The 21,147-nt window shown below is 42.8% G+C and overlaps 1 protein-coding gene across 3 annotated transcripts; it reads left to right on the forward strand.

Annotated features, from left to right (window-relative positions):
* Positions 1–5,192: 5,192 nt before the first annotated feature.
* On the forward strand, positions 5,193–21,117 carry wdr44 (WD repeat domain 44). Of its 3 annotated transcripts, none has more exons than XM_023968814.2 (20): positions 5,193–5,234; positions 8,971–9,004; positions 9,470–9,547; positions 10,046–10,652; positions 10,913–11,037; positions 11,361–11,453; positions 11,583–11,719; positions 11,930–12,013; positions 12,127–12,233; positions 12,358–12,509; positions 14,367–14,505; positions 14,646–14,719; positions 14,877–14,993; positions 15,087–15,209; positions 18,969–19,160; positions 19,329–19,430; positions 19,506–19,621; positions 19,694–19,821; positions 19,930–20,076; positions 20,424–21,117. In XM_023968814.2, exons 1-20 carry the CDS (start codon positions 5,221–5,223, stop codon positions 20,510–20,512), a joined length of 2,658 nt encoding a protein of 885 aa, XP_023824582.1. In that variant the 5' UTR covers positions 5,193–5,220; the 3' UTR covers positions 20,513–21,117. The 3 variants fall into 3 exon arrangements, with proteins under 3 accessions (XP_023824582.1, XP_023824579.1, XP_023824580.1); XM_023968811.3 differs by lacking the exon at positions 5,193–5,234 and adding an exon at positions 7,658–8,191; XM_023968812.3 differs by lacking the exon at positions 5,193–5,234 and adding an exon at positions 7,658–8,191 and having other exon boundaries at positions 14,646–14,710.
* The last annotated feature ends 30 nt before the right edge of the window (positions 21,118–21,147 follow it).

A 21,147-nucleotide genomic window follows, 5' to 3' on the forward strand; every position in this document is an offset into this window, starting at 1 on the left:
GAAGTCCATGCCGTACGGGTTAATGAATGCTCCATCAGTCTTCCAATCCTTTGTGGATGAGATCTTCAGGGACCTGCACGGGCAGGGTGTAGTGGTGTATATAGATGACATTCTAATATACTCCGCTACACGCGCCGAGCATGTGTCCCTAGTTCGCAGGGTGCTTGGTCGACTGTTGGAGCATGACCTGTACGTCAAGGCTGAGAAATGTCTGTTCTTCCAACAGTCCATCTCCTTCCTAGGGTACCGCTTTTCAGCGTCAGGGGTAGAGATGGAGAATGACCGCATTTCAGCCGTGCGTAATTGGCCGACTCCAACCACGGTAAAGGAGTGCAGCGGTTTTTAGGGTTTGCCAACTACTACCGGAGATTTATCCCGGTTTTGGTCAGGTAGCGGCTCCCATTACCTCACTGCTGAAGGGAGGACCGGTGCGACTGCAGTGGACAGCTGGGGCGGACCGGGCGTTTGGTCACCTGAAGGCTCTGTTTACCTCAGCTCCCGTGCTGGCTCATCCTGATCCTTCCTTAGCATTCATTATGAGGTGGACGCGTCCGAGGCAGGAATAGGGGCTGTGCTGTCTCACGCTCGGGTACGCCACAAAACTCCGCCCCTGTGCGTTCTTTTCGAAGAAGCTCAGCCCGGCGGAGCGAAACTATGATGTGGGAACCGGAGTTGCTGGCTGTTTCATGGCTCTGAAAGCGTGGAGACATTGGCTTGAGGGAGCTAGACACCCTTTTCTCATTTGGACTGACCACCGCAATCTGGAGTACATCCGGGCGGCGAGGAGAATGAACCCTCGCCAGGCAAGGTGGGCCATGTTTTTCACCCGTTTTGATTTCACCCTTTCCTACAAACCAGGTTCCCAGAACGTTAAGGCAGACGCACTGTCTCCGGCTGTATGATACAGAGGAGGTCCTCAGATCCCACTCCCATAATTCCAGCTCTCGCCTGGTGGCACCGGTGGTATGGGAGGTGGACGCGGACATCGAACGGGCGTCACGTTCAGAGCCCATTCCACCTGACTGTCCAGCTGGGCGTATGTACGTTCCGTTTGATGTCCGCGATCGTTTGATCTGTTGGGCTCATACGTCACCCTCCTCTGGTCATCCTGGTATCGGTCGGACGCGTGCGCTGCCTTGCTGGGAAGTACTGGTGGCCCACTTTAGCTAAGGACGTGAGGGTTTATGTTTCCTCCTGTTCGGTATGTGCACAGTGCAAGGCACCTAGACATCTGCCCAGAGGGAAATTACAACCCCTTCCCGTTCCACAGCGACCGTGGTCACACCTATCGTCGATTTTGTGACGGATCTTCCCCCGTCGCAGGGTAAAACCACGATCCTGGTAGTTGTGGATCGGTTTTCTAAGTCCTGCCGTCTCCTTCCTTTGCCCGGTCTCTCTACGGCTCTACAAACTGCGGAGGCTCTGTCACCCACGTATTCCGGCACTACGGGTCAGTGTTAATCTGCTAAATTGTAATTACTTCGCTACTATGGCCTATTTATTGCCTTACCTCCTCACGCCATTTACACACACTGTATATACTTTCTTTTTTCTATTGTGTTATTGACTGTACGCTTGTTTATTCCATGTGTAACTCTGTGTTGCCCGGTGCCTGTTTTTGATGTTCACTATTATTCTAGAATGTAGAAAATAGCAAAAATAAAGAAAGACCCATGAATGAGTAGGTGTTCTAAAACTTTTGACCGGTAGTGTACATGATCTAAAACAAATCTACAGATATCTTCCCACAGCTTCCARGTATAAGAGCAATACCCAAATAAATATAAAGCAGTCTCCGGATGTTCATTACAGAAGGTACAGGAAACATCAATGTCTTTTTTTTCCTTTTCAAGATAATGGTTAGTATGGTAGAACTTGTGGATTCATTTATAAAGAAACTTCTTTAATCTTATTAGTTAAAATAAACTTTTGACAAAGACACCAAACATTTTCCCAATTAATATTTCTTAAAAAGCCATTCCAGAAAGACATGACATWTGGGACTGAAACAACATCACATTGAAATAAGGCACATATTTTCCTATTGTTTTTCAAAACAGAAGGAGAGGAACCTATATTTCCTACTRTTGAGTCAGCTGGAACAAGAGAAGGTAAAGAAGAGGGGATAGATTTGTCTACATCCTTAAAAAGTACAATAACTCCAGAGGGGATTGCATCAAAAACTACAGCAAATTCCTTTGGAGTTATCGGTATCTTACGAAAAGCCAAAATTCAGCATAATTAAATACAATACCTTTATCATTGAACAGTTGTTTTGGAACCATTTCTCAAAAATAATGACTTGCCTTAATATAAGATATCTCTATTGCTCCAGGTAAAATATCTGTGTGGAGATAAATTGTGCTTGTAGGTCAAAGACCATGCTACAAAGGGATTGTTTATGGAAATTAAATCAGTCAATCTCGATTGTTTTCAATATTGTAATTACAGAGTATGAGAAGTAGGAAAATCAAAGGCTTTATACAAATCCAAAGAGTATAAAACTCTAATCAGAGACCAAATCTGAGTAATCTATGATATCTAATACCAGTCTGACATGTTTGAGATGTGTCTATTTCTCATAAACCCTGACTGGGACTCATCTATAATGGCATCCAAAACAGCCCTTAATCATTTAGCAAGGAAGAGTGGTAGTATTAGCTTGTAATCGTTATTTAAAAGGCAAATTGGACGCCAATTGAGTAACAAGAATTTTTTTGGTTTAGGAATTATAGTAATTAAACCTTGCTTTAGAGTGGGAGGGAGTGCTTCATTGGCTATACTTTCAGAGTGCACTTCCAATAGAAAGGGAGCCAATTCTTCGGGAAAACTTYGCAGAATTCTGCAGTAATACCATCAACCCCAGAGGATTTGTTATTTTGAAGGCGAACAATAGCATCTATAATTTCCTCTAAAGAGATGGGATTATCACGTAATTCTTGATCAGAAGAATCAATAGTTAACATTTAGAAGAGAATTGTGAGGCCTTGCTCACAATTMATTCTGTGGCAGCACAATGACCAAACGATATACTGTATGTGAGGCTCTTGATCATATCTTTGATCATGACACTTGTGAGGAGAGAGTCCTTGTTAAACTTTGACACAAAGTAGTCTGTGATAAATAGCACAATATGTTTCATCTGAATAATCCATAAATTATGCTTTTTTTWAACTCAAAAACGAGTTGTATGAGCTCAGGTCAATGAGGCCTACAGGCCATAAATAGCAAATARAATTTCAAAACTTGTAATGTTCACAAGAACTTAAGTTGATAAAAAGATCAAACACAACATTAGGTGATAATATATGTATTATTATGAATTTATAATCAGCTATAATGGGGTGGTCATTTTGGACCGGGAACACAGAATGAATTAACATGAAACGAACACAGGAGGGTTAATTAACTCAGCTTTATCCGTATCTGAAAGACTATTAGGTCTCTGGAAGAGCGAGGTAATTCTTGATATAACATTTTCCTCTTCTATCCTTCTGGTCTTTACAAGATCACTGCTATATTTTCTTAAATATTTAGCAATTTCAAACTGTAGAAACTCCCAGTTTGTCCTATACAGACTTTACCCCTGGGCTTTATTCAAAAAATGTATAATAAAACCTATATCAAATTTGACTATTTCATGTTTTAATATGGAGCTATTCAGTTTCCAGTGTGAAGCTTTGCATTGACTATCATTACAGGGAAATATTGAAACTTGTATGCAAATAGCTCTATGGTCTGTTGTTAAGAATATGAATAGAAACCTAGTTTCTAAGCCCTCTGAAACCATAGTCAATAAGTGAACGTCTAGTACATGTTTTGTTACACCAGGTATAGGATCTCTCAAGAGGAAACTTCTCTCTCCATATATCCACTAGATCAAACTTCTGCATAAATAACTATAGATTGGCATTCAGAGAAGTAGACTGCCGCGGAGTCCACCTATCAAGATACTTATCTAAAGCATTATTAAAATCTCCAAGGAGCTGGGAAATTCAGATAACCAATATAAAATTCGATTTTCTACAGCATCAAGAAGTTATACCCATAAACAGTAACCAAAATCGTTTGACTAAATTAAATTATACGACAAAGATAATAAGACACACCGACACACTGTGAAACATAAAGCTTTGTTTCTTTTTCTTAAGCAACTGAAAACTGATTTGTAGTTTTTTTCAAGAATCTCATTATACTGTAAATGATGCTAACTTTTGGAGGTCGCAATGGGGTAAATGATATTTGGCTCTCACATTGTTCGGAACGATCAGCAGGTGTTGCTACATTAAAACATTGTTTTGGTGGTGTCATTTTGCATTCAGATCGTGACTCAAGTGGTTAACMCCCTAGCATTAAGAGAAACTATTGAMAAAGACAAGGTGAACGAGAACATGGAGAAGAAAAGAGGACACTAAGGAATGGTTGTCAAGTGCTCACAGGAGGTAACTGAGTACAGAGCAGAAACACCAAGAGCCGCAGCATATTCATAGACCATTGAGTGAAAAAATAAAAATACAACAATAATTAGCTGTCAATTAACTAAATTTAAAATTAACTAGCTGTCAGTCAGCAACAAAAATACTCCTGCGGTGGCCTTTTCCTATAAAATGGAAATAAAAGCAAWTTCTATCAGAAACAGAATACAAACAATTATATACATTCATTGTCCACAACAAAGTTCAAAGCTCATCCATGTGTTTAGAAATAGGACGAACGCATTTGTTCCAGCAATACGTTTATGCTCTCAGGAAGGGATACGTTTCAGTTATATTGATGAAGGCACTCGCCCAGAAATAATATGCAGTCTTTCCCTGCTAGCGCGCTGCCTCAATCRCTGGCTACACAGCTTCTCCCTCCTCTCTCGATCAACCCTGGAGAAATCCTCATTAAACTTCAAAACGTTTGGTTTGCAGGTAGGTGGACTTCTTCGCTGCTTTCCACACCGCATCTCTGTAGACCTGCTGCGTAAACTGCATGATGATGCTACTGGGCTTGGAGTTGTTAGGACGCTTGGAGCCGAGACGGTGAACGATGTCAATCACTTCAGGGAGTTTGGTCCTCTCCTCCTGGAGAATAGCTTGGCAGATCCGTGTGGTCTCCTGACGTACATATTGCATCTCCACCTCGGGGACACCCTGCAGTTTCAAGTTCCAACGCCTTGAATAGCTCTCTATTTCGGTGGCCCGTCTCTCACACGCGTCAGTGCACCCTTCTTTCTGGATGCGCTTTTCAAGGTAAGTAACCTTTTCTTTCATTTCTTATCACTATGTGTGACCTTCCTGGTCCCGTCCCTCAAGTCAGTAAATCAACAGAGGAAGGAGCAATGGATGKATAGTTCATTTATTTCCAAAGCTGCAATGATGGGATACACAGTATGTATGAATGATCAGTAGTCGACGGGATATAAATAGCACTCCCACAGTAAATCAACAGAGGAAGGAGCAATGGATGKATAGTTCATTTATTTCCAAAGCTGMAATGATGGGACACACAGTATGGATGAATGATCAGTAGTCGACGGGATATAAATAGCACTCCCACAGCAATTCTCCATACATCTGCTGTATAATATACTAACATAAAAAACTATTGWAACGTCTATCAGTCATTKTGATCGTATAGTGGATTTAACCACCAATTCTTAATTTACTATAATAAAATAAATCCATCGTTTCCATGTGTAATCTCATATTTACAACATCAGAATAAACTATCATCCATTTYAGTATTCAAGATATATACAATTTACCTGAAAAAATGGCACACTCTTGTGGCGAAGAAATATAATACACCTAGAATGTTCCACATATTTTCCTAAACTAACAAAATCCGGCTAATACACTGACTGCTGGTGTTTATGAGTTTATAAAACATATACTTTATACATGTGTCATAAATTACCTGCAATGATGGGACACACAGTATGGAATAATGATAATTAGTCGATGGGATATAAATAATTATCCTAAAGAAGATGCATTTTCGAGTTAGCTACCAATTTGAAAAAAATAATTTTTGCTAGCATAAAACCCACATGGAAAACAGTATTCTCCATAAATCTGCTGTGGATTACCCAGAATCCCATTCCTTTATCGCTGAGTGTATTAGACAATGTAAACACACTAATCTACCAGGAGATGGCATAATACCCATTTCATGCAGGAATTTAACAATTTACATAAACCGTTACATATGCACATGCGAAGTCAATCGTCTTTTTCAGTGCTACAATTTGGACCGMGTTGCTAGCAATCCTTTTTTAAAGGGCATCAGATCTACTATTGATTAATTGCAAAAGCGTGGTGACAATGTCCGCTGAGTTGAAGTTACTGTCAGACTTGCCTTTTTAGAGGCGGGAGGTTTGCTTGGAGTGATGGTAGAGGGGGGGAAGTCCTCGTTGTTGATAACAGAAAGATGGGAAATATMCACTGAGTCAACAGCATAATCGTGGAAGCTAGTGATTAGAACATTAGCCTGAGCTTCAGGAGCCTTTCTGGACATGTTCATTTAACGTGATGCTATGTCAAATGCTAGCCGTTTTGCTATCTTTACGTTTTTATCAGGGCTGAACTCGACGAAATAAGATMAAATGTAGTCTTGAATAATATTAAATAGTCAAACGACAGATAACTATAGCTAAATTGTAGGAGATTCACAATTTAATTCCAAGTTTTAATACGGAGAAATGAGTGTGCGCACAGCGCCATCTTGGCGAGACCCTCATATATCAATCTTTTTCATAGCCACAAAATTTCCAAAACCAAACAACATAGGCGTGGTCCAGCTATTGGCAGTATTACTATATACCATACATTTAAGTTGTAAAACCGCACAGAAGAAAGCATTGTGCTGACAATATCGTTGTTTGTTTTATAAATCAATGTTATAGATGACTCACTAATAGGCCAGAAATAGCCTATATTTTTTTAACAAGATGAATTGTGTTTTTATTTTTTACTGCAGACCTGAAGACTACGTTTGCTCCCCAAGCCAGTCTATGCTTTCGGTCAGTGAGCTAAAAGATTAAGCCTAGAAGACTCGGTAAAAAAAAAAAAATTGTAATCAAAGGACAACAGGTGTGAACCAAACAATTGCGGATCTCGAACCCATGTCTCCCAGCCCATAGGCTACTAACCACAGCTCCATAGAATTAGGAATCAGAATACTAATATAATAGGATCTCTATGGTCGTTACACTATTCCCTCTGTTCGGTTCGCCTCTCTGATGGCTTCACGGGCACCATCTCACTGCTGACACCATCGTAGCGAACAATGCAACACCCCTTGTGGATGTCAAACCTCGGTCTCTATTGCTAAACACTGTTCCAATACAGTTAACTTACTTTGGGGTGATTGTATCGAGCCTAAGCAAGGGTCATCATTAAACTATTACTGTASAAATTAATTTACTGCTATTTGGACCCCAGCGAGAGTGGCTTCTGCCTTCGCAATTTGGGATCCTAATAAAATACAAAACATACTATAATGTATTTTACAATACACGTGAATCCTTAATAGCTCTGAAAGAAGTAGACAAGTGACCAAATCAGGTTCCATCTTTGCTGTATGTTTTCAGATCAGCCTATATGAAAGAGACGCGTAGAAGAGACGAACCGGGCTTTGAAGCTGTCAAATAAGTTCGCGCGAGATTTCCGAATGTGTGTTTTTAATCTTTTGGKGGTGTTCTTCCTCGTTTGTGAAGCTGCCCTAAATTTGTTGCGGCTGCAGTCCTATTTCGAGGAAGACCGCGGTAATAGGTAGTCATTTTAGCGCTGACCTTTAATTCAGAGTATTTATTTATGAATTGATTCAAGAAACTTGGTAGCTAGCTGAAGACTAGGGCCACCTTCTTCGTTAGCTAGCTGGCTACGTTAGCAATAGCGGCCAGTACCGGCAGTAGCTAGTACACACAGGTGAGTGGCCTCTCCCAGGCATTAGCTAGTAGCTAGCTAGCTAGCAACATCTGGGTGTATCCTACGGAAAGAAGTCCGTTTTCAGTGGAGTACCCTTTTTATTTCCTGTACGAATTGTATGTCTTCATAATAAACCGACCACGTCTAAATATTACAGCGATTGTATGCATCTAAACTAGCTAGGTACGTTAGCAAGCTAACTAAATGGCGTCAGATAGTGACACAGAGGAATTCTACGATGCTGCTGAAGACGTCAATTTTACTCCATCTCCTAAAGTGTAAGTAACCTTTCTACTTACATCAGTTGCTCAAATAAAGGTATATCATGTGTATATACTGTGCTATTGGTGTTGAAAAACGTTATCAGCTGTGATGATGATGCTGGCCACTGACATGAATTCAACCAGATGTTCGCAAGTAAGAATTATTTTGCTCATACATTCAGTGTCTCTTCTCGAATAAAGGAACGAAAACATTACCTATAATTATTTGCAACAACTATGCCACCAGTCTGTGGATGATTTTGCCTTGTCTTATTATAATCCATCTTTTTAAAGAGGCAAAAGGTTGTGGGGTCATCAATTGCCAAAGTCTCCCAACAGGAATTTTGTTTTCGCCATGACCATATAAGAGGGGTCAAGTGTAATGGAGAGAGAGAAGTGTGATTGACATGTCTCTTTGAGACGCACACACTTTTCTTTCTATAATTATAGTAGAGTGATTTGAGATAAAATAGCTACAGTGGTTTTGGCTTCAACTGTTGCTTGTTGTAAAGTTGTATTTTTCCTAATTTGCTCAAACTTAAACTAACAGGAGAACACTGGTGTAACAGGTGCTGTAATTTCCTGTAGCTTGCATGATTACATATCTTACATGTTCCGAATAAATTGTCTTTACGGTTGTCCTGTGTTTTTGTTTTGAAATGTTAAAACAAGCATGATTTCTTTCAAATCTCTCGTCTGAAATGTAGCCTAGGCCCTAGGTAAAGGTAATTCTGMTGAACCATATCAGGACTAGTCTTGTGACTAACACTTCCACTTGTCTTTTTATTACTTAGGACACCTGCAAAGTTTGTCCTTCCCACACCTCAGGTATTTATTGTTCTTACTAGCATTTGACAGTAAAAAACAATAACCTAAGAACCATCTCTTTAAAGACTAGAGAGTGAAGTTTCATTTAATTTAGGAGATGTCAAAAACTGTAACTGAGTGTTGGTTTTAGTTTAATCATTACTTAAAGGGCATAGCTGGGTAACTACTTTCAAACGAGCTAGAGGAGTGCCTTTAAGAGTTCTATTGAGGCTAAACCCAAAACACAGCCTTACCTGGGGTTGTTTGCAATAAGCAGTTTGCTACTGCATGTCCAGAGGTGCCAGTTTAGTGTTTTACCATACTCTATTCAGGACATTGTCATCCCTTTTACTAGTAAAATATTACAAATCATAAGCACATCCCCAAATGTTTGTTTGTAGATACACTGTATGAGGTGCAAGTTTATAAAAGTACAGTGTTTCTCCTTGTCAGTCTCCTTGTACATTTTGTTTTGTGTTCCTGCAGGGGGTGGTAGAGAGCCCACCAGAGGATGTGGCTGTTGGGCTGGCYGCACCTGAGGCACGCCAAGATGACTCCATCCAGGTACTCCCCCTCCTTATCTTAAAATCTAGGCTAATGCTCATTAATCCCTACTTAGCTAGGGCATTGTGGTTATGAAATTATGAAAAAAAATATGTTTGATTTTATTCCTGAGGATTTTTAATAGTTACTGAGCCCCTGACTATGTGTTGATCATGTCGGTAAATGTGTTTTGATGATTGCTGGTTTTTGGGCTCTATGTAAATGCTGCTAGTCTGTCATGGTGTCACCAGATTCTACATTGTCACTCCAGCAAATATTTGGATGTGTGGCACKCCACTAAGTTGTCAAGGTCATCGACACATACACACAGCCCCTCCAACGTGTGTCTGTACTCCTTCTTCACGTCCCTCTCACYTTAAGTGTGGGGAAATCCCACAACACTTTTATCAGAGAGAATACACTCATACGACCACACAATCCTCATTAGAGAAACATCCTGTTATGAGTATATTACCTTTTTGATGATTGTTTTCATCTATGATGTGTTGTCCCTTCTAGATCATCGACAGCATCATTGAGGAGAGCCAGAAGGGAAGTGCAATGGAGGAGGCTCAGCTGAAGGAGGAGAGGAATGTTGATACAAGGGCAGAGTCAGAGGTAACGGACAAAAATGTGGCCCCTGTAGAACGAGAGCATCCTGCTATGGAACCTCAGCCTGTGGTTGAGAGATCAGAGCTGCCACAGGAACAGCAAGGAGCGTGTTCCATGGCTCTCCCAGACATCCCCAGCCTGTCGTCAGCGTCACCGAAGCATGTCCAGCCCCCAGACATCACCAGCACCCTGGGGCAACTAGACCTCCCGCCGGACCTTCCTGACCTACCCTGGGTGTCTGCAGAGGACAGGGACAGGGAGCAGAGACCAGCAGACATCCTAGACCAGGATCCCCTCACAGACAAGCCGGCTGGCTCCTCTGACCCGGGGCCTTCAAAACCCCCACGGCAGTTCACTGTAGAGCCTGACATTGTGGCCAGCACCAAGAAACCTCCGCCTTCACGCCCACCCCCTCCCAGCGGAGCTGCTCCTCCACGGCCACCACCCCCATCCCGGCCTGCTTTACCCCTCAGCAAGAAGTCCCAGGAGTGTATGAGGGCAGCAGGACTGGAAGGTAAATAACGCTTTGCTTGTATACTCACAAACTCAGTAGCACAAGGTCAAGATAAAATGCTGATATGCATGTCAATTAAATATGTTGCTGCAAGGATGGAATACATTGAGCTGAACACATTGACCTCTCATAACTGTTCTCCACTGTTCACTTCTACCCACACTTACTCATGATCATTTACTTGTGTAACCATGGAGACAAGGTGACACTGTTGACCTTTAACCCTGTGTCTTTGCTGTGTGATTGGCCGGTGTATGCAGGGGAGCTGGAGGAGCCATGTGGCCTGGTGTCTCCCAGCAGCACAGTGAGGAGCATCACCAAGGATCTGCAGCACTCTTTGGACCTGGCTAGCGCCACCAGTGGGGACAAGGTTGTCACAGCACAGGTCAGTGGGTATTTGTTTCCTATGCTTTCCATTGGCGCAGAGCACAGGTCCACTTATTGCTGCTCAGGAAGCCAATGTATATATTCTTCTGCACTTGGGGAAAACTTTGTCCTGACAAAGACCTAGTTTGGGGTTAAAATGTTGTCCTCTTCTGAATAAACACTTCGGCGGCAGCGTACCAGTGTGGATTTACTTTTTGTTCTTTATCCTCCTTTTTCAACAGGCCTTTGACCCTTGCAATTCGGAATACCCCTTTGTCTGAGAATTAAAACCAGTGTAGTAAGTGCGTGTGTGTGTGTGTGTATATTGGTGTGTTCCCACAGGAGAATGAGGATGAGCAGGCATCCAGTCCCATTGGTGATGCTCTAGGTCCTCAGCGTCCACGATCCAACTCTGGCAGAGAGCTGACTGATGAGGTATGTTTCCTTGTCTCGCTCTTTCATTCATCCAGCCTTAACCTGTACAAAGGGGCCCGCCTACTCTCTACACATACCTTTTTGAGTGTTTGTTTCTAATTCATTGATTGGYTGGGCTCTCTGTAATAGGAGATCCTGGCGAGTGTGATGATCAAGAATCTGGACACAGGTGAGGAGATCCCTCTCATCCAGGCGGAGGAGAAGCTTCCCACAGGGATCAACCCACTCACATTACACATCATGAGGAGGACTAAGGAGTACATCACGTAAGAAMTGCTCTCCTATCACTCAAGCCAGGACTGTAATATATCATGGGGCCACACCAATCCTTGGGCTATGGTTGAAAAAACRTACAGCTATATATTCACTCCCCTGTGCTAACAGATTGTTTTGGTAACTATATCGGGTAGCAGTCCCATACATAAAAAAGATAGTACAAATCTTGAGGAAGATGTCTGTCTGTTTTTTCCTGTCAGAAATGACGCAGCACAGTCAGATGATGATGACAAGGCCCAGGTTCCMTTGACTGACTCTGACGGAGGGAAGCTGAAACAGAAAACGTAAGAAATGGCATAGTGCCCTGCCTCATGCTGTGGTTAGTGTTTCCTCTCTGCTCTGACAGTCTGTGACGGTTTCATGGTGTTTCATGTGTCCTCTGTCTTCACTACCACAGCACTCAGCTGAAGAAGTTCCTGGGCAAGTCTGTGAAGCGGGCCAAGCATCTGGCTGAAGAGTATGGTGAGAAGGCCGTCAACAAGGTGAAGAGTGTCCGTGACGAAGGTATGCCAACCCCCACAGCCCTCATCCACAGATATTTTTTTTCTTCTTTTTTTTCGATGAACATTCTACTGCTGCGGTTTTGTCACTCTGCTGGGTGACGTCTCACTGTGTGGTTGTGTCTCAGTGTTTCACAACGACCAGGATGACCCGTCTTCCAGTGATGACGAGGGGATGCCCTACACCCGGCCTGTCAAGTTCAAGGCAGCCCACAGCTTCAAGGGCCCCTTTGACTTTGATCAGGTCAAGGTGGTCCAGGACCTGAGTGGAGAGCACATGGTAAGATTGGGTGTTAATGTGTCAGTGCTTTCTTTCCATTGAACAACAGACCTCTTCCATGACTGAAGCATACAGCATGTAACCATGAATGCAGATGTAAGCGTGAATATATTAGAGGTCGACCGATTATGATTTTTCAAAGCCGATACCGATTATTGGAGGACCCAAAAAAGAGATGCCGATTTTTTTTTATTTTTTTATTTTTTTTTAAAATAAATAATAAATAAATAAAATAATGTATTTGTAATAATGACAATTACAACAATACTGAATGAACACTTATTTTAACTTAATATAATACATCAAAATCAATTTAGCCTCAAATAAATAATGAAACATGTTCAATTTGGTTTAAATAATGCAAAAACAAAGTGTTGGAGAAGAAAGTAAAATTGCCATGTAAGAAATCTAACGTTTAAGTTCCTTGCTCAGAACATGAGAACATATGAAAGCTGGTGGTTCCTTTWAACATGAGTCTTCAATATTCCCAGGTAARAAGTTTTAGGTTGTAGTTATTATAGGACTATTTCTCTCTATACGATTTGTATTTCATATACCTTTGACTATTGGATGTTCTTATAGGCACTTTAGTATTGCCAGTGTAACAGTATAGCTCCCATCCCTCTCCTCGCCGCTACCTGGGCTCGAATCAGGAACACATTGACAACAGCCACCCTCGAAGCAGCGTTACCCATGCAGAGCAAGGGGAACAAACCACTCCAAGTCTCAGAGCGAGTGACGTTTGAAACGCTATTAGCGCGCACCCCGCTAACTAGTTAGCCATTTCACATTGGTTACACCAGCCTAATCTCGGGAGTTGATAGGCTTGAAGTCATAAACAGCGCAATGCTTGAAGCATTGCGAAGAGCTGCTGGCAAAACGCACTAAAGTGCTGTTTGAATGATGCTTATGAGCCTGCTGGTGCCTACCATCGCTTAATTATAAACATCAATAACACACAGAATACGAGCCTTAGGTCATTAATATGGTCGAATCCGGAAACTATCATCTCGAAAACAAACGTTTATTCTTTCAGTGAAATACGGAACCGTTCCGTATTTTATCTAACGGGTGGCATCCATAAGTCTAAATATTCCTGTTACATTGCACAACCTTCAATGTTATGTCATAATTATGTAAAATTCTGGCAAATTAATTCGCAACGAGCCAGGCGGCCCAAACTGTTGCATATACCCTAACTCTGCGTGCAATGAACGCAAGAGAAGTGACACAAATTTCACCTGGTTAATATTGCCTGCTAACCTGGATTTTATTTTAGCTAATATGCAGGTTTAAAAATGTATCTGTGTATTGATTTTAAGAAAGGCATTGATGTTTATGGTTAGGTACACGTTGGAGCAACGACAGTCCTTTTTCGCGAATGCGCAATGCATCGATTATATGCAACGCAGGACACGCTAGATAAACTAGTAATATCATCAACCATGTGTAGTTATAAGTAGTGATTATGATTGATTGTTTTTTATAAGATAAGTTTAATGCTAGTAGCAACTTACCATGGCTTCTTACTGCATTCGTGTAACAGGCGGGCTCCTTGTGAGGCAGGTGGTTAGAGCGTTGGACTAGTTAACCGTAAGGTTGCAAGATTGAATCCCTGAGCTGACAAGGTAAAAATCTGTCGTTCTGCCCCTGAACAAGGCAGTTAACCCACCGTTCCTAGGCCGTCATTGAAAATAAGAATGTGTTCTTAACTTACTTGCCTAGTTAAATAAAGCTGTAAAAAAAATTAACTTGAAATCGGCCCTAATTAATCGGCCATTCCGATGAATCGGTCGACCTCTAGAATATATATTCATGCATATTTGCCTAACCCTTGTTCTGTTGTCCGGTCCTCAGGGTGCAGTGTGGACCATGAAGTTCTCACACTGTGGGAGGTTGTTGGCAACAGCAGGCCAGGACAACGTGGTGCGAATCTGGGTTCTGAAAAATGCCTTTGACTACTTCAACAACATGAGGAAAAAGTACAACACTGAAGGTGGGTAGATCATGAGACCTTAAAAAGGGCTGAGCTCTGTTGTCTCTGAACAAAATAGTTTGTCTGCCACACCTTTAGTAAATGTAAAGCTTGTTTGGTGGGTTTCTCATGGTTCTTCCCTTATGTTYTCTCTCAACCAGGTCGTGTGTCGCCCTCTCCCTCTCAGGAAAGCCTGTGTTCCTCCAAATCAGACACAGACGGTGGGGTGAGTAAGGTTAGGACCCATCAGTGACATGGTTAGAGTTGAGGGTCAGCTGTAAAACATGAAGAAAGTAACGTTATGGTCAGGGTTGCTTTGGGTAACTATACCAGTGTTACTGTGGAGACCTCAGCCCCAGCCTGACAGACAAGAGTTCCTCTTTTGTTCCCAGATGAGCAGTGTTCCTGAAGACCCCGATTCAGAGGACAAGAATCTCCCCTTCCGCCAAGTCCCCTTTTGCAAGTACAAGGGTCATACRGCTGACCTGCTGGACTTGTCCTGGTCAAAGGTGAGACTACGCAGGACTTTCCACGCCCCCCTTTTCAATTTCTCCCAAACGCCTGTACACTGTCCTAGTATTCACTGTATTATTTGATTCCAGAACTACTTCCTACTTTCCTCGTCAATGGATAAGACGGTCAGACTGTGGCACATATCCAGGAGAGAGTGTCTATGCTGCTTTCAGCATATTGACTTYGTCACAGCCATCGCTTTCCATCCCAGAGTAAGTGGGCCTCTATGAGCGTGTGCCTTTGTCAGTGCGTGTTTAGGTTGAAGTATGGACTTAATTTTTTTTTTTTAAAAGGTCAGAGTGAGTTGGCTATGATTGTTCTCAAATCCAATTARATGTTATTGGTCACATACCCATGGTTAGCAGATGTTATTGCGARTGTAGTGAAATGCTTATGCTTCTAGATCCGRCAGTGCAGCAGTATCTAACAGGTAATATCTAACAATTCCACAACAAAACCTAATACACACAATCTAGTGAAGGAATGGGATGAGAATATATAATTATAATATATATTGATGAGCAGTGACCGAGCGGCTAAGATGCAACAGATGGTGAAGGATACAGTATATACATATGAGATGAGTAATGCGAGCTATGTAAACATTCTTAAAGTGACTAGTGTTCCATTTATTAAAGTGGCCAATGATATCACRTCTGTAGGTAGGCAGCCGCCTCTCTGTGCTAGTAATGGCTGTACCTCTTAAGGATCAGCCCCTTTTTTTTCAATTTTCGCCTAAAATGACATACCCAAATCTACCTGCCTGTACTCAGGACCTGAAGCAAGKAAATGCATATTCTTGAGAACCATTTGAAAGGAAACACTTTGAAGTTTGTGGAAATGTTAAGTTCATGGAGGAGAATATAACACATTAGATCTGCAAGAAATGCAAGAGAAAGGCCAATATGACTTAGGAATCTAGGCGCAWTTTAGATCTTGTCCACTAGATGGCAGCAGTGTATGTGCAAAGTTTGACTGATTCAATAAACCTTTGCATTTCTCTTCAAAATGTTGTATCAAGACTGCCCAAATATGCCTAATTGGTTTATTAATACATTTTCAAGTTCATAACTGCACTCTCCTCAAAYAATAGCATGGTATTATTTTGCTATAATAGCTACTGTAAATTGGACAGTGCAGTTAGATTAACAAGAATTGAAGCTTTCTGCCAATATCAGATATGTCTATGTCCTGGGAAATGTTCTTGTTACTTACAACCTCATGCTAATCACAACCTACGTTAGCTCGACCGTCCCGCAATCTGATGGCTTTGAGATTGRAAAACAGCTTCTGTCTCTCGGTCCCAGTTTTGATGCACCTGTACTGACCTCACCTTCTGAATGATAGCGGGGTGAACAGGCAGTGGCTCGGGTGGTGGTTGTCTTTGATTATATTTTTTGCCTTTCTGTGACATCRGGTGTTGTAGGTGTCCTGGAGGGCAGSTAGTTTGCCCCCGGTGAAGCGTTGTGCAGACCGCACCRCMCTCTGGAGAGCCCTGCGGTWGTGGGCCGTGCAGTTGCCTTACCAGGTTATTACCAGGTGGTGATAGACCCCAACAGGATGCTCTCAATTGTGCACCTGTAAAAGTTTGAGGGTTTTCGGTGATAAGCCACTTTTTTTTTTCAACCTCCCGAGGTTGAAGAGGCACTGTTGCGCCTTCTTCACCACATTGTCTGTGTGCGTGGACCATTTCAATTTGTCTGTGATTTGTACACCAAGAAACTTAACTTTCCACCTTCTCTACTGCTGTCCAATCATTGTGGATAGGGGGGTGCTCCCTTTGCTGTTTCCTGAAGTCCACGATCATCTCTTTTGTTTTGATGACGTTGAGAGGTTATTTTCCTGACACCTCACCTCCTCCCTGTAGGCCATCTTGTTGTTGTTGGTAGTCAAGCCTACCACTGTAGTGACGTCTGCAAATTTGATGATTGAGTTGGAGGCGTGCATGGCCACGCAGTCATGGGTGAACATGGAGTACAGGAGAGGGCTGAGAACGCACCCTTGTGGGGCCCCAATGTTGAGGATCAGTGGAGTGGAAATGTTGTTTCCTACCTTCACCACCTGGGGGCGGCCCGTCAGGAAGTCCAGGACCCAGTTGGACAGGGCGGGGTCGAGACCCAGGTTCTCAAGCTTAATGATGAGTTTGGAGGGTCAAATGGTGTGAATGCTGAACTGTAGTCAATGAACAGCATTATTACATAGGTATTACTCTTGTCCAGATGGGATAGGGCAGTGTAATGGCGATTGGATTGTCTGTGGACCTATAGGGGCGGTAAACAAATTGAGTGTGTCTAGGGCATGGGTGTCAAACTCTGGCCCGCGGGCCAAATTTGGCCCCGCGGGGTAATTATATTTGGCCCGCGAGACAATACCAAATTACTACTAGAGCTGGCCCGCGGTATTATACAGCGCATTCACCGCTAATACTACGAATCCCATAATGCTCTGCTGTTGTTTTTCGCGCGCCAATCAGGACAGGACCCAGAAACGCCTCTCCTCTGTGACAGTAGTCATAGCAACATAGACGCTACAACTGTCAGCGCGCTATCCCTTCCAGAAATGGCCGAAAAGAAAGGCAGAAAACAGGAGCTTTCTGGACAAGTGGGAGGCAGAATATCTGTTTACATATGTAAAAGACAAACCTGTTTGTCTTGTTTGTGGAGTCAACGTGGCTGTAAGTAAGGAGTACAACATTAGACGACACTATGAAACGAAACACCATGACAAATACAGGACCTGGACATGACTCAAAGGAGACAGAAAGTAGAGGAGATGAAAAGAAGTTTGGGTTTCACAACAGAAATGTTCAAAAAAGCCCACATCAGGTTTGTGAAAAAGTGCAATGATGAAAGTTTGTGACCTCGTATGCCCAGAGAAAAAGCAAGCATTTTCAAACGTGAGCCTGAGCAGGAAATTACATTTTATTTATTTAATAAATGAATGCCATTGATGTGGTTTTTTCATTTGAAAATTCGATTTTGGCAATCCCGTCCCCTATTAAATTATATATTGTATGTAATAGCGATGCTTGTTCCATATTCAATGTTAAAGCAAAACTTGTTTGGGTCCATATTAAAAGGCTTCATTTGTTCAATTGGCCCGCGACTTTGTTCAGGTTTTACATTTGGCCCACTGGGTATTTGAGTTTGACACCCCTGGTCTAGGGTAACAGATAAGGTGGAGGTGTATGATCCTTGACTAGTCTCTCAAAGCACTTCATGATGACAGAAGTGAGTGCTAACGGCGCGATAGTAAATTAGTTCAGTTACCTTTACTTTCAGGATACAGGAACAATGGTGTACATCTTGAAGCATGTGGGGACAGCAGACTGGGATAGGGAGAGATTAAATATGTCCATAAAMAGTCCAGCCAGCCTGCTTTCAGTTTTGTGTGAATGCTGCCATCAATCCACGGTTTCTGGTTAGGGAAGGTTTTATGGGTCAGTGGGTAGAACTTCTCCTATACGCTTTCTTATAAACTCGCTCACCGAGTCAGTGTATACGTTATTGTCTGAGGCTACCCGGAACACATCCCAGTCCACGTGATCGAAGCGTGGAATCCGATTGGTCAGACCAGCGTTGGATAGACCTAAGAACGGGCGCTTCCTGTTTTAGTTTCTGGCTATAGGAGGGGAGCAACAAGATGGAGTCATGRTCAGATTTGCCAAAAGAGGGTGGGGGAAGGCCTTGTATGCATCGCGGAAGTTAGAGTAGCAGTGGTCAGATGTGTTACTTGCTCGTSTACTGCAATCGATATGCTGATAGAATTTAGGTAGCCTTGTTTTCAGATTAGCTTTATTAAAATCCCCAGCTACAATTAATTGCAGCCTCAGGATATATGGTTTCCAGTTTGCATAAAGTCCAGTGAAGTTCCTTGATGGCCGTCTTGGTATCCGCTTGCGGGGGGATATACACGGCTGTGACGATGTTCTGGCTCTGTTAAGCAGACTGATCATCTGTTATTTCTCCTAGGATGACAGGTACTTCCTGAGTGGCTCTCTGGATGGGAAGCTGCGTCTGTGGAACATCCCAGACAAGAAGGTGGCTCTGTGGAACGAGGTGGACGGACAAACACGCCTCATCACTGCTGCCAACTTCTGCCAGAATGGGAAGTACGCTGTCATCGGCACCTATGATGGCCGCTGCATCTTCTACGACACTGAGGTACAGTGGAGGGAGACATACTGTTCCTCAAGTTTGAAGGGCTAGTGAAAAATCATTATTTCAGCTGTTTGATTTCTTCTTTGAGTATTACAACGGCAGGACATAATTCTGGAAACGAGGAACATTGGAGAGRGTTCACCGTTTTTCGAATGTCGGTTCTTATTTCAGCGCCTTAAATACCACACCCAGATCCACGTACGGTCGACCAGAGGCAGGAATCGAGTAGGACGGAAAATCACAGGCATCGAGCCTCTGCCTGGAGAGAAYAAGGTATAGCCATGCTCCTGGCACTCTTCCCACAGACATGCCTATCTTGTTAGCTGAGTCTTTTTACTGTGTTGGTAGATTCTAGTGACCTCCAATGACTCCAGGATCCGCCTGTATGACCTGCGGGACCTGTCTCTGTCCATGAAGTACAAGGGTTACGTCAACAGCAGTAGTCAGATCAAAGCCAGCTTCAGGTGAGAACGGCTCCTTCTCAGTCTGGCATGTTCTTATGTAGTCGGTAAACGAACTGTCACTCTATTTTCCAGCCATGATTACTCATTCATTGTGAGTGGCTCAGAGGATAAGTACGTGTACATCTGGAGCACCTACCATGACCTGAGCAAGTTCACCTCTGTACGACGAGACCGCAATGACTTCTGGGAGGGAATTAAAGGTACCTAGATACTGTAGTGGTGCTCAGCTTTTTACTGTCGGTGATATGAAACACTGTCAGTATTTTTGTAGTGTCCTTCCACTAAGTCTAGTTTCTCTTATTTTTCAGCCCACAATGCAGTAGTGACATCAGCTATTTTTGCACCCCATCCTAACCTGATTGTCCCCCAGGAGGCGGGGGCAGAGAAAGCGGGGGCTGGGGCTGATGCAGAGTGTAAGAGCTTGGACTCCACTGACTCGGAGACCATTCCCTCAGGTACAGTATACACCTGTTTAGCTATGCTGAGAGACTAGAGCGACTCATCATTAAAGCTGGGATCCTTAATGGTCAAACTACCACGTCTGTTTTGGGATATTACTACAAACAACAAACACTCTGACATCATTGCATGTGCTATAGAACAGCAGAATATGTACTGCAAATGTTTTYCCCACGCTGCCCAACTCTCCTCACCTCYGTTTCTTCCACAAAACAATAACAAAAGTGCTGGGGTAGCCATGGTGCTGTTTCCATCTTTAAGAGTGATCAATGGATGGTATGAGTTGAGTCAATAGGGAAACTTTGTAGTTTTCAATGCTAAACAGGGTATTTCTCGTCCACAGGGGCTCTGAAGACTGATCATACAGAGGTTCTGCTCTCTGCTGACTTCACTGGCGCCATTAAGGTTTTCATCAATGTAAAAAAGTACTGAGCACTTCACCCTGAACCCTTACTGATCTGGCTGTCAGTGTACAGTCCTTCAATGGAGGCAGAGCAACCCGCTGCCCTGCCAACGCTTCTAAAACCGGCCAATTGCCTACGGGTGAGTGCTCCGGGAGGAGTTATCCTCCGGAGAACAGGGACCCTGTAGTAGAGGATGATGGGAAGGTGGAGGAAGTGAACTGTAAATGGAGGAAGCAGCTCACGGATGTCCTGTCACATTTTTTTGTTTAACACAAAGAACAAGTGTGCACTGTGTTTTTTAAGTAAAGCAGGTTTGTGAGACGGTCAGTCTGAAGCAGGACCGGTAACTGAGGGATGGATGGTTAAAATACACTGTAATGTAAGCTATTTGTCAGAGTGTAAGGGGTACGCTGTCTTACTCTTAACTTGACTGCGTTTCTAGTACCCCCGCGCTCYTCCTTGCCAGGAATGACGGTCTTAAATGTGTTAACTTAGCACTAACTCCAATCATTACGGTTGCAAATCTTCATTTGTCTGTCAGTGTGTAATGAATAATAAAATGGAACCACTTTTTTTTAATTTTTACATTGTTTATGATTCACTTAATAAAGTAAATGGTATTCTCATTTTAAAGTGAGCTCATTCTGTTTTTTCCTTTGAGAT

Source organism: Salvelinus sp. IW2-2015, linkage group LG23, assembly GCF_002910315.2.
Source record: "Salvelinus sp. IW2-2015 linkage group LG23, ASM291031v2, whole genome shotgun sequence".
NCBI lineage: Eukaryota > Metazoa > Chordata > Actinopteri > Salmoniformes > Salmonidae > Salvelinus > Salvelinus sp. IW2-2015.